The 12,734-nt window shown below is 39.0% G+C and overlaps 1 protein-coding gene across 1 annotated transcript in view; it reads right to left on the bottom strand.

Annotated features, from left to right (window-relative positions):
• ATAD2 (ATPase family AAA domain containing 2) overlaps nt 1–12,734 on the bottom strand; it is a 36,172-nt gene that overhangs the window by 10,040 nt on the left and 13,398 nt on the right. The window contains exons 10-22 of the mRNA XM_061995683.1: nt 12,213–12,321; nt 11,893–12,008; nt 10,528–10,702; nt 9,727–9,815; nt 8,936–9,095; nt 7,550–7,640; nt 6,818–7,132; nt 5,460–5,586; nt 3,938–4,121; nt 2,940–3,125; nt 1,720–1,852; nt 1,296–1,492; nt 92–251 (exon numbers count right to left, since the gene is read on the bottom strand). Of these exons, the coding sequence (XP_061851667.1) occupies nt 92–251; nt 1,296–1,492; nt 1,720–1,852; nt 2,940–3,125; nt 3,938–4,121; nt 5,460–5,586; nt 6,818–7,132; nt 7,550–7,640; nt 8,936–9,095; nt 9,727–9,815; nt 10,528–10,702; nt 11,893–12,008; nt 12,213–12,321 (2,042 nt within the window). The remainder of the gene's footprint in view (nt 1–91; nt 252–1,295; nt 1,493–1,719; nt 1,853–2,939; nt 3,126–3,937; nt 4,122–5,459; nt 5,587–6,817; nt 7,133–7,549; nt 7,641–8,935; nt 9,096–9,726; nt 9,816–10,527; nt 10,703–11,892; nt 12,009–12,212; nt 12,322–12,734) is intronic.

A 12,734-nucleotide genomic window follows, 5' to 3' on the forward strand; every position in this document is an offset into this window, starting at 1 on the left:
GCATTTTGCAGATGTTTGAAATGATCTAATCCCACAACTTCTGCCCACAGACAAGATTTACCGATTTATACACTTTAATTTTCATCCTCACCTCCAGGATATTTTTCTGGGTTGTACTCTAAAGCATTGCTACAGATTAGATCAATGTCTTTTAGAAAATCTCCTGCAGTCAGATACTGGTGCAAGTCAATCTTGGAAAGAACCTTGGAAAGGTCCATGGGCTGTTTAATCACCGTGTCGTAGTCAGGGACCTACAAACGAAACATACATGCTCAAAGATTTACTGTAGGATCTACCAAAATTCATTCTTTTGAGAGATTTCTTACAAACTCCAAATATTTATGACATATACAAATATGCAGAAGTTAACCAGGTAGGTTTCTTGAAAATAGAAGGACTATTTCAACTGCCTTTGAAGGGACAGATCAGAAGAGGGAAAAAAGAAGCAGGGAGTTCATGCACGGGACAGAGAAGGGAACTGAACACCAAGAATGGGATTCATCTCACTTCAGAAAAATCACAGCCAAGAAACCTTTCTTGGTCAAGTCACCAGAGATTCTCTTTGTTGTTGCCAGCAAGTAAAAGTGTCCGCAAGAAAGGCACTTTTGAAGGATCTGTCCTAGGCATGTACTTTAGAAAAAGGTAACTAGACCCAGAGGTGCCATTTTCTTTACCCAGACCAAAAAAGGAGCCTAATGACTAGTTTAGATGAAGACAGCTGTGTTTGTTTAGATTATTCACATCTCGGGAACTAGAAGTCAAGGGAAAGACAAGTCAGTGGACACACACTGAGGATCCCCAGAGGAAACAGAGAAGAGAATCTTAAATGCTGCTTCTACTCCTGTTCTCACAGAAACTATTGTCAGTCATTCAAGAGCTTTAGACCTTATTAAAACAGTCCTCTAGATACTGCTTTTAATTAGAAAGAAAGAGATCTCTCTGCTCTTCAGGGCAACATATCAAAACCCTTTAAGGAGCAAACTGCATTGGCAATTGGTCTAACAGGCAGTTGAGATAGATAATTCTTTTAAGTTCTTTCCAACTGAAATATTCTGAAGTTCTAAAGGTGTTTTAGAAGGAGACTGGGGCTTTCATTGAATCCTCAAAGAACAAACATTTGAGAGCCAAACAGTAAGAACAAAATTCACTTCCTGCTTCTTGAAAAATCAGAATAGTATGTTCCTAAAACCAAAGCTAAACCTTCCTATGAAAAGCACACAAACACTGAGAAATATACACACAGAGAAATCACCAATCCACAGAGAGAATGGTATTGCAGATCAACATCAATTTACCTCCCCTGAGTCAACAGGCTTCGTAAAGGCTCTGAAACGTTTGTCAATGGCAAGTTTGTGAGTCACATCCCTTAAGAAAATCCTAAGTTCACGTAACGTATCCTCCTCCTGCTCCTCCAGCTGTTTTACTTCTTCCTCTGTCAGCTGTCGAGGCTCAGGCGGTGGTGCCACAGGCAGTATTTCCAATGGCCGACAAGCTTCAATTAATCACAAACGTTTAGTCCATTTATGGTACTCAAATACAAGAGTATGAACAATTATCAATAGGGAATCATCCCCAAAGCAAATACAGCTATTAATCATAGAATGATAGGGTTGGAAGGGACCTTTAGAGATCATCTAGTCCAACCCCCTGCAGAAGTAGGTCAACCCAGAACATTATTAACTTAGAGTTAGACAAATTGTAACTGTAGAATATCTTTACCTGCACTGGTTTTTGATACAGGAGGTTTAGCAGCTTGAGTCATAACTAAGTCATCAAAAAACGTTCCTCTTTCTTCCCTAGTAGGCAAATCAATGTTGAAAATTTCATAATCCCTCAGGAACAATTCTTTTACCTTAAGCATGAGGAGAAAGGATATTTCAGATAGAAGGCCACACAAACTCATTTTCTATTCCAGAAGGATGAGTATTAAATGAAACAGAAGAATCATCTGGGTACAATAAATGGACAAGCCATCAGCTTAGTGTTGTAGTTGGAATCTTTATGGCAGTTACAGAGGGAACAGGTAGGGTTCACACAAGTGCAGGCTTTTAGGTAAACTGGATTTCTTTTGGTGGGTTTTTTAAAAAAGTTAATTTAAGTGAGGCATGTGAAGGTCCATACTTCCAAGTTTTACTCCATTTTCAGTCTCTACAACCAAAAGGTAAGGAAGGATACTTATTTTGAGATGAGTTGATTAACAGTGTAAACAAACTTCTGCAGAAACTTAAGCCCTTTCAAAGCATTCCATGATTAAACATGTCTAGGTAAGACCCACTCCCCCTGCAGTAACTGACACAAAATAATCAGTGGCATGTTCCCATTTTAAACACTTTCCTTTAATGCACACTCTCAGATGCTTAGAAAGGCAGGTATGTGCTCTGACTGAATTTTGTTAAGGAACACAACTAAAAATTGATTTCCAAGTTACTTAAAGAGAAGTTGGAACTTGGCTTTCTAATTGTAAAGCTTCCAGTTATGTGAAGAAACAGAAATGTTTATTAAAGAATTTAAATTTAAAATTCTATTCCATCATCAACACTGTGAGCACTGTACTTCTGGAGTAAAAATATCTGTTGTTTTCCAGTAAAAAAAGTATCTAATAATATCTCTTTTCCAGCACAGTATATTCTGTAACAAGGACATATAGAACCATCTTGGAAGCCACCAGAATTATTCTCTGAAGTCAATTTACACATCTGTCTAATAAGCATGAGTGTGTGAGAAGAGAGAAAAAGGTGGACCAAAGCCCATCTCCGTACTCAGAAAATACTTCAGACAAATGCTTTCAACATTCTGTCTAAGCAAATTTTAACAGCCATGGTTAGAGTGCCTGAGTAATAACAGTATGAATTTGCTTAAGAGCATGCAGTACTCCTATGTTTAAAGGACTTAGACATTTAAAAATAATTGGATCAAAATGTAAGTAACAACAAAAATACCTCTACTGGGAGATTTCTGTGATCTACATCTGATGTCGCAAGCAGCAAAACTGGAGCAAATGCTGGAATGTTCTGCAGTAGTGTTGTAAAAGTAGTTTTCACTGTAGCTCCAATAGTCTCCCACCACAAATGGATATGTGGGACATAAATTATACTTGGTGCTGTTCTTTGAGCTTCTCGCATCACCTGGTAAAATGAAAGCTTGGGTAAGAAAACTAAACTGTGCATCTGTCAAAATAGCAGTAAGTGAAACTAAAATGTGAAAATGAACCAACAAAACAACAACTCCTTAACAATAAGGTGAAATTTTCACTTTCACTCAAATATAGACATAACTATGCAGCAGAAACAAACCTGAATCTTTGCCTGACTTCAAAACTACTTAGGTGTAAGATCACTCTTAAAGTGCCTCACAAGCTCAGATGGTATTTCTATTTAATTTTCCTGGTTAAGAAAACCACACCAGTGTACAAATTTAAGTGTTCCATGCTTTTTCATCCTTTCACTGTCTATACTGCTGCAGTACAAGCTGTATCTGTAAAAAAGAAACATTTATTTTCCCGAAAATCTGGATTTCTTTTTTCCCCAAAAACCATCCAAATGGAATAAAAAAGAAGGCTACAAGAAGCGCATGACATGATGCAGAGCTCTCCATTTACTGGGAGCACAGATTCCTAAGAAGCAATGAATACAACTTTCTGGATCCCACTGAGATCAGGATCTCTTGCCATCAAGAGGGGTTTATTAGCAACTTCTTTCCATCTTCCCAAGGTGCTAGCAACATCCTCCCTGTTTAATTTAGAATGGAAAATATGGCCACGTATAACACTCTTATTCACTATCCTTTCATTTAGAAGAAAAGTGGATTTTCAGACAGAAGTAAACACAGCAGCACACTCAAACCAGGCCACCTCCATTAACAATGAATTTTGCTTACTTTACCAGTTTATATACAGTTTATCAATTGTATCAAATCAAAGAGATAAATCAAAAGGTACCTGTGCACATGTTTCTTCTGGTGATGTGACACCAGCAAACAAAGTAGCTAGGTCTAGTGTATAAACGGGAAACTTTTCCAGGGTATGTATTACTGCAGGTGCCAAATGAGAAGCTTGACCATATCCTGGTTGTCCGACTATTAAGAACCGTGGCCTGCAAGATGTTGGCTGGCAATAAGCATTTCTAGAACAGTAAGAAGAAAACAAGTTTAAAAATGATGAGGTGAACAGGCACACTTTTTTTTTAGAGGTGGTAGGGTAAGAGTGGTAAATACTCTTCATATTCCAGCAAATAATAAGTTGGTTATTTGTGATCAGGAAGACCATCAAAGCTGATTTTCTTAAAAACTTGTACCATATTTCCCCTAAGAAACCCTGCCAATGTCTGCTGTTTGTTTGGCTGGGTTAAATAACAGCTGTTAAACTGCAGAGGGGGAATGTCCAGCTACATACACACATGACAACTGGTCAGTAATCTAATATGGGGGAAAATAATAAGTCTCCCTCTCTCAGCACACACCAATCTGCCTCTCAACACTGCCCATCCACACCCATTTTCAGCAGGTCCTGAGTTTAAGGAACCATGAGATCTCTACATCTGTCAAATTCGGCTGCAATTGGGCAACTGAAGATGGTGGGAAGGAAGAAGCAAAACAACATTTCCTTAAAAAAGTTAACATGGGCACTGAACCACATTAGCTGTATCTGAAGGAGTACATGATTGGATTAGTTAAATTACAGCTGCACACTAAATATATAAGGTTTATGTTTATTTTCTTCATTCATTTCAAATGTTTTGTCTTTGAATTGTGTATTGACTTCCTAGTCATCTTGCTTTAAAAGCACATGAAGAACCATTTGTTTTTTCTACCACAATACTCCTGTACCCTTAGTGGTTGAAGTCAAAGATCCTAGAGACCTAACCAAGCTTAGCAGGTCAGATTTTCTAGGCAGTACAGCAATAGAAAAGAGAAGAACAAGTGACCCAACTGTAACAATAATCTGATTTTTTTCAGCTGTTGGGTTTTCCGACTTTCACATTAAAATGTCCAAAGATTAACATAAACTTAGTAGGTTAAAGGTACATGTTAAGGTTCCTCTCACAGCACTTTAACAAGCCATTTCTCAGTTTCATTTCTGCTACATAATTCGCTACTAGTTTAACAATCCTGGAATGCTGAAGGACAAAAGAAGGCTGCACCAATCTATAGAGGCTTTTACCTAAAAGGACAGACAAGCACATTTCTTTGGTTTTGAGTCTTTCAAGGAATACTGTGGATAAAAATCAACATGTTCTAATGGGCTGTTGACCACTCTGACATAGGAAAGGAGGGCCAGGCCTCTCAGTTTGATGGGTTATGACAATATACTCCATAAGCATCCACGTGGATCTTCACACTTAGTACTTGCGAATATTGATCAACTCACAAATTTTACTCCTTTATCTACCAACCCTCATACCAGAACTGTTTACAGATCCAGATACCTTAAAAATGTACACATAAAGGAAACAGACATTTACCTGCTAAAATTGAGGAATTTTTCATTTTGTCCATCAGGCACTTGAGGAGTTGGCAAACCTTCAAAGATTGACGGCGACTCCTCATCGCCTCCCATCATGTCATTTCTTAAAATATGATTTAAACTGTCTGAAAGAAAAAAACAGTTTGTTACCTCTCCTGAACAGCCTATGTCTTGCTCTCCCATTCACACAGCTTCTAAATCAGTGCTGGAAACCAATTCTCTCGTGTTTCTTCATTTGAAGGCACACGCTGAATGGTCTTTTTGTTAAGAGTTCATTCTACCATAGATCTAAGGAGATTGCACAAGTCTCTACAAAGCTGTCCTATGTCTCATGACTTGCATGAGACATTATCTCTCTGTTGGTGAAAAGTTGGGAACCTTTTTCCTTAAAGATGGGATTAGGAATGAGTTCTGTAGTTCCTAGACAACTGAAAAACCCAACAAGGCCTTTTCTCTGCAGCATGTTCCCTCACTGGATATGGGAAAATTCAGTGAACACGATGGCTAAACACTTCCACTTGTCTAGGACTACTGAGTTACAATACACAGACCAAAACATCTCCTAAATAAGGCTCCGCAAACATCACTGAAGGGGAGATAATGGAAGGTGGACAACACAGAGGATGTAATTACCCACCCCTTAGCACCTCTGCTTTTGTTTTGTTGGTAGGTTTTTGCCTATCATTTAACAATGCAAACAATCTACCACTTCTACTGGGACAAATACTGGTAGGATATTCTCCAGGAATGAGCATAATAACTAATTCCTCAGGGCTCTCTATTAATCAGGAGCAGAGTGAGTTTATCGGTTTATTTGCTCCCATCAACTGACAAGAGTAAACCTGACCAGGACTGAAACAGCCTGGAGTGTGAGCTCACACATGCTATGCAAGCCAGGCCCCAAAGTATCTGCTACTAAAACATGTTCATCTCATGTTCAAGGGTATAGTGCAATCCATAAACACTTCAATTAAGAGACTGATGTTAAAAATCACGATAGCTAAGGGTGTTTAACTTAAACCACTTATATTGTGGTCCTGCCATTCTTCAGATGAGAACTGGAAGCATGCATGTAAAAAGACCCATGTCTCCATATTGACGCATTTATTTTGAACCAAGTGCCTCCTATATTAACCCTTAGATCCCTCTCAACAAATGATCAGCACAATGTTAGCTACTGTCAGAAACAGGGTGCTCTAGCAGTTACTGTGAGCCATTCACTGCTCCCATCCAGCATTGTGCATGTGCCTATTCTACAATTCTACTGTCATTACACCTGACAGGTTTGGTATGTTCATGGCACAAATCACAGGTGTTTGCTTTGGCAGAATTTTCAAGTGGCTGTTATTACTATACCTTGTTGCTGGCCCTCCTTTAGTGCAAACTCTGCATAGGGAAATACTCTCTTCAAGGCTTGTAAAATTTTTGCTAGTGTATTTTCAAGTAGGGGTTTTAAAATAGGTGATAGTGCTTGCCCAGGTGAAGACACAGCCCTCTGTGAAGCTGGAACAATCTTCTGCATAGCCATGACAAAATCCCTTCCTGTTATTTTAATAGAAGCCACATCTAACTGCAGTTTCTTGTTACTTTGGTATATCTGAGGATAGCGGCGGCGCAAAGCACAGAGAGCAGCTTCAGCACATAAGGATTTAATATCAGCACCACAGTATCCTAACAAAAGAAGAAACAAAGGTTATGTCAGTCTCAGGCAACACAGAAGTCAAGGTCAAGGTTTCTAAAGCGTGTCAATGAAAGACTTTGTATGCAACCAAAAAATGAAGAGGTTAAACCATAATTTAAAGAGTTACCACACTGCAGACAAGTTTTGATCCATGGATAACAGCCTGATACCCTGTGCTTACAAAGCAGGCCCCTAGTAAAAACTTTCATCCTGAGGAAGCTGCTCAAAACCCATTCAGTGTTCTGAGATAAAAATAAAATTAAGAAATCATGTGACTTTGCTCCCCAGGCATACCAGCTGCCTCACTGTCTTGCTCTGCAGCAAGGCACAAGAGTTGAGGTACTGCCTGGGACCAACTTCGTGTGACTCAAGTCACAGGCAGGAGCTCACTTTGTTGTCAAACTCACCAACACATTCTTCAGCCAGCTCCTCAAGAAAAGCATCCACTGGTTTGGGGCTCCAGTCTCGTGTGTGAATCTTGAAAATCTCAGTCCTAGCCTGGAAACAGAATGGTTGCAGCAATTTAGTTTGTCTTAAATTTTCACTTAAAGAACCTTAAACACAACACAGCCCCTCCCCAAACCCTCACATTAATACAAATACTCATCTGCTAAACTTTAAAATATTTTAAAGTTAATATACTCTCTGCTTTTTCAAGCAGGAAATTCAGTAATTTTCAGCCTGTTACATTAAACTCTTGCAGTAATTTCCAATTACTACAGTTACTACAAAGGATAATAATTATGACTCAAACTATGGTCATTGATCCAGAAAATGTCAAACTTTAGCTATCCCCATCCCTGATCTTAGCAAGATTCTCACTATTTCATGGTACATAGGTTAGTCATGGCAGTTTTCTAGAATCCTTTTGCTACTAATAGGGAGATCTGTTTCATAGCAGCTGCTCTCCCGTTCCTGAAAGCTGATGAAAGCTGGAGACAAATGTTTGTGTTAAAGACATCAGCTAGTTCACTTTTCCTCAGCCTTCAATCTATTTTATCCTTTTCCCAAAAAGTGCTAATAAAAGAATTATCAGTCATAGTCAGAGAAAAAAATCCACAAACACGAGATTCCAGTTTTGCACACTAGCTTCCCCCCAATACTTTTTGGTTGCTATATACCTATTTTTATATTGCTTAGCTAATGCCACTGAACGAGAAGCTTAAGCCCTACGCCTGTGCAGGGTAGTTCACATCTTAGGCCAACTCCCTCTCAGTAAGTACCAGTAAGAATATCAGATCCCAAAACATTCATAGGTATGTCCCTGGACACCCAGCCTCAGAAAAATCCAACACATGTACATCCATCATGAACATTCATGAACTAAGATCTGAGAGCAAGAGCACTTCAGGAAGAGTGTGTATGTAGATTAGGTAAGAAAACATGAACCGTTTGGGGCATGAAAAATTGTAATTTGCTCAGCACCAGCCTTGCTAAAAGTTTTTCTTAGCAAAAAGAAATTCTGGTGTGCAAGAGATAGCAGTAATTTACAGCTAATTCATATATTCACTCTTTCTTAAACATTGCAGTGGCTAGCAATATCCTGTTTTCTTGCCTGGTCAGAGAAATCAAAACTAATTATAGAACTAACTACTTGTTGAAATCATCTTAATCATATCTACTGAGTACCAGATCTGCCCTCCCCAGTACCACGCAGCCTCTCCAGCCATCCTCCTTTTGTCTAAGTTGGGTAATGCTGATTTCAACTTTAGCTGTTTCAAGATTCTGCACTCTTATGTGGTTTTATTTTACAGATGGACTTTGCCACATAAGGATTGAGTTTCGTTTTTTACCTCTTTATTTGGCAAACTGAAGAGGAACTCTCGATCAAAGCGTCCAGGTCTCCGTAGAGCAGGATCTATGGAATCCAGTCTGTTGGTGGCTCCAATGACCACAACCTCTCCCCTGCTGTCTAAGCCATCCATAAGTGCCAGAAGTGTTGAGACAATAGAGCTAACAGAAAAATACAATTTTCATTCACGGGGTGATCTTATTAACATTTATAAATATCTAAAGGGTGGATGTCAGGAGGTTGGGACATCCCTTTTTTCTGTAGTAGATAGCAACAGGGCAAGGGGTAATGGGATGAAGCTGGAACACAAAAAGTTCTACTTAAACACAAGAAAAAACAATTTCCTTGTTCAGGTGATGGAGCAGTGGCCCAGGCTGCCTAGGGAGGGTGTGGAGTCTCCTTCCTTGGAGGTCAAGACCCACCTGGACATGTTCCTATGTGACCTGCTCTAGGTGGACCTGCTTCTGCAGGAGGGTTGGACTAGATGATCTCTAAAGGTCCCTTCCAACCCCTACCATTCTATGATTCTATGACTTTCTCCAATAATCATTCAAAAAGGAAAAGTCCCTAATTGACGAGATGCTAATTAGTGACTCATTTTAAGACATAACACAGGCTTTCCAACTTAGCGAATTGTTTTCCATTATTGCTTAAAAATCATTTGAAATTTAGTAGCATTGAATTACTAGTTTGCAGTACAAAGGAATGTTTCACAAAGTTAAACAGGTTGTAGTGGTCCTTTCACAAAGATAAAGCAACTTCTATGCAAATACAAAAAAAAAAATGTACTACCTATGAATTTGGTCTTGTTTACTGGACCGCACAGGAGCAAGACCATCGATCTCATCAAAGAAAATAATTGAAGGTCGCATCTGGTAGGCCTAGGATGAAAACACAGGAATATTGACAGAAGTAAACCAGCACCATTTGAAAGAGAAAATACATGAAAAATGTTATGGTTGGAAAGCCACCGAAACTGGATTTTCCCAACTGGCATCAGGGATCTCTACTAACCAAGCTAGTGGAACAAGTGGCATGAGTAACAGAAGACAGCAGCCAGTGTCAGTCCACAGAGACTGGGTGACAGGAAACAAGTCATACCAGAAGTTTTTACAGCTATTTGGCAACCAACAAGAACAGAGCCTGCACGACTTCCTGTGTGACCTACTCTAGGTGGTCCTGCTCTGGCAGAGGGGTTGACCTAGATGATCTTTCAAGGTCCCTTCCAACCATTAAGATTCAGTGAACTATTTCAATTCTGGAAACAAGCTCCTGTTAAGAATCTAAATTACCATTCATTTGTTCCCTTCAGCTCTAAAACCCACTACCCCTGATCACATTTTTGTGGCTGTTTTGGGTTTTCTTTGAGGCAGAGATTTGCTTGGTGAGGTTCTCTAGGTTGTTCTAGTGATCTTTCCTGACACATCACGATTTTTAGTCCCTAAAAATCCCACTGAAAAAGGCAACACTGCTGACCCCATTTCAGTGGAAAGGACAAAGCATGAAAAGGAGGGAGAGTTCTTATTAAAAATATTGACCACAGAAAATTATAGTTATAACTGAGAGAGAACATATGGCACAACTCAACCTTACCTGATCAAACAATAAACGAAGCTGTCGTTCTGATTCCCCCACCCATTTGCTCAAGCAGTCAGCACCTTTTCTCATAAAAAAGGCTATTCTCCTGTCCCCATCACTACATTCATTAGCAAGTGCACGAGCAACCAGTGTCTTTCCAGTCCCCGGTGGGCCATAGAATAAACAGCCCCTGCAATAAAGAAAAAACCCCAGAAAGATGCACATAAACCAATCACAGAAAATCACTTATTACAACCCCTGACTCTGAAATACACAATCTGTCTCTCCTAAACAAAACACTTCATATCTAAGACAGCAAGAACAGCTGAAGTGTGAGAAAAGTCAAAACACAAGTTTTTTGTTTCTACACAATTTAACAAGGCAGTAAACAAAATTTACAAAGAGGATAACACAGATGTACAAAGCCTGGAGAAAAAAAATCACTGGGTCCCAGAAGGACACCTCAACACTGTTGACAAACTAAGAGAGGTGGTTACAGCACAGTGGAGCCAAAGGAGAACAAACTTGAGCACAGAATCTGAGACTGGGCTAATGGATGCAGCACCAGTTCATCTTTCAACAATACAATGCATATTCATTCTTGGCTTCACAAAGGGCAAAATTTGACAGTAAAGCATTTCATTCTTCCTTTAAAAGCTTGAAGTTCCTGAATTTGGTCTCTGGTACCAGTCATTGCTGATGCTAAGTGAGGAGGAAGTTGAAAGCTGGGAGGGGGTATTCTGCATTTCCAGATAAATACAGCTTCCAACTAGAAAAGCAAATACACTGCTTTTAAAAAAAAATTTCAATGAATAAAGCAGCAAAACACAGAAAGATTTACTTTTCATGACTTGTAATACATTATTAGTTTTCAATAACCTTAAAAGTCCTACTTCAATATACCATAATTGAGTTTTGCTGACCAAGAATACAGAAGGCTCACAATTAAATCTCCAACAACTTCATTTCATAATGCAGAACGGATTTAGCTGCTTAAGAAGCACATAGATTCTTATTTTAGCCCAAGCACAATAAATGCTGCAGGGCTGTAGCTGCAAGGGCCTGTCAGTTGTAAAACTGATACTCAAGCACTTGAGAAAAGAAAAAAAAAAAAAAATCAGTTGTTTGAAGAGACAAATGGACTTCCAAGCAATAAATTACAATTTACTACCAGTAGGTAATTCCTTCCTGATTATTCGTTGAACTTAAATGTTTTCTGGATTCAATCCATTTTTATGAAATTACTTTTTTACTATTAATACAAAAATACACCAACACAGCTACATATTTTGAAGTATAGAAACAACATTGATACCACAGTTGAATATTCTCCTGAAAATGGGTGAACTAGAATTTAGAGTTTTAAACGACGTCTGTTACCTTGGAGGCTGAATTTTGAATCTCTCAAAGACTTCTGGGTAAAGCAATGGAAAGATGACCATCTCTTTCAAAGATGAAATGTGGTCAGAAAGACCACCCACACCATCAAACCGTACCTAAGGAGAAATTCAACAGAATACATTTCCTATGTTAAAGAAGCTGTGACCTCAATAAGATTCCAACAGAAATTATATCTCAGCACAAAGGAAACATTCTGGGTAATTTTCAAATTGAGAGAAAACTGTAAAGCAGGGTAGGTGGAGACAGCCCGTTATTGAAAGTTTTCATAGACAATGCCACAATGAACTAGAGGTACTTACCGAGCAATCTATTTGCATGGGATCAACGTCAGCCAGACTTGCTCCGATTTTCATTCGATCCTTGCGAATTCCCTTCAACTCATCTTTCCGAAAGTTCAGTGGAAGACACCTGATTTGAATGAAGGAGAAGGAGAAAGGCCTTTTCTAACTTCATATTCAGTGAAAAGATCGTTTGCTTTTATAATGATAGCAAGTGAATGCATAAATATGAGCATCACCTTCCTAAATAGTTAAATATTCCCTGAAATTGCTTTACATTTAACATTTATGAGTCAATAAGTGGTCACTTCAGACATGAAAATGAGTTCATTATTTTAACAACTCTTGGCACTTACAAATCACTTTGCTAGTCAACAGAGCACATAAATGAAGGTAAGCTTAGAACAAAGTTATTCCGCATGTTGAGATTGTGACCTGACCTTAGAATCATAGAATGGTAGGGGTTGGAAGGGACCTTTAGAGATCATCTAGTCCCAACCCCCCTGCAGAAGCAGGGTCACCTAGATCAGGTCATATAGGAAC

Source organism: Colius striatus, chromosome 4 (genome assembly GCF_028858725.1).
Source record: "Colius striatus isolate bColStr4 chromosome 4, bColStr4.1.hap1, whole genome shotgun sequence".
Lineage (NCBI taxonomy): Eukaryota > Metazoa > Chordata > Aves > Coliiformes > Coliidae > Colius > Colius striatus.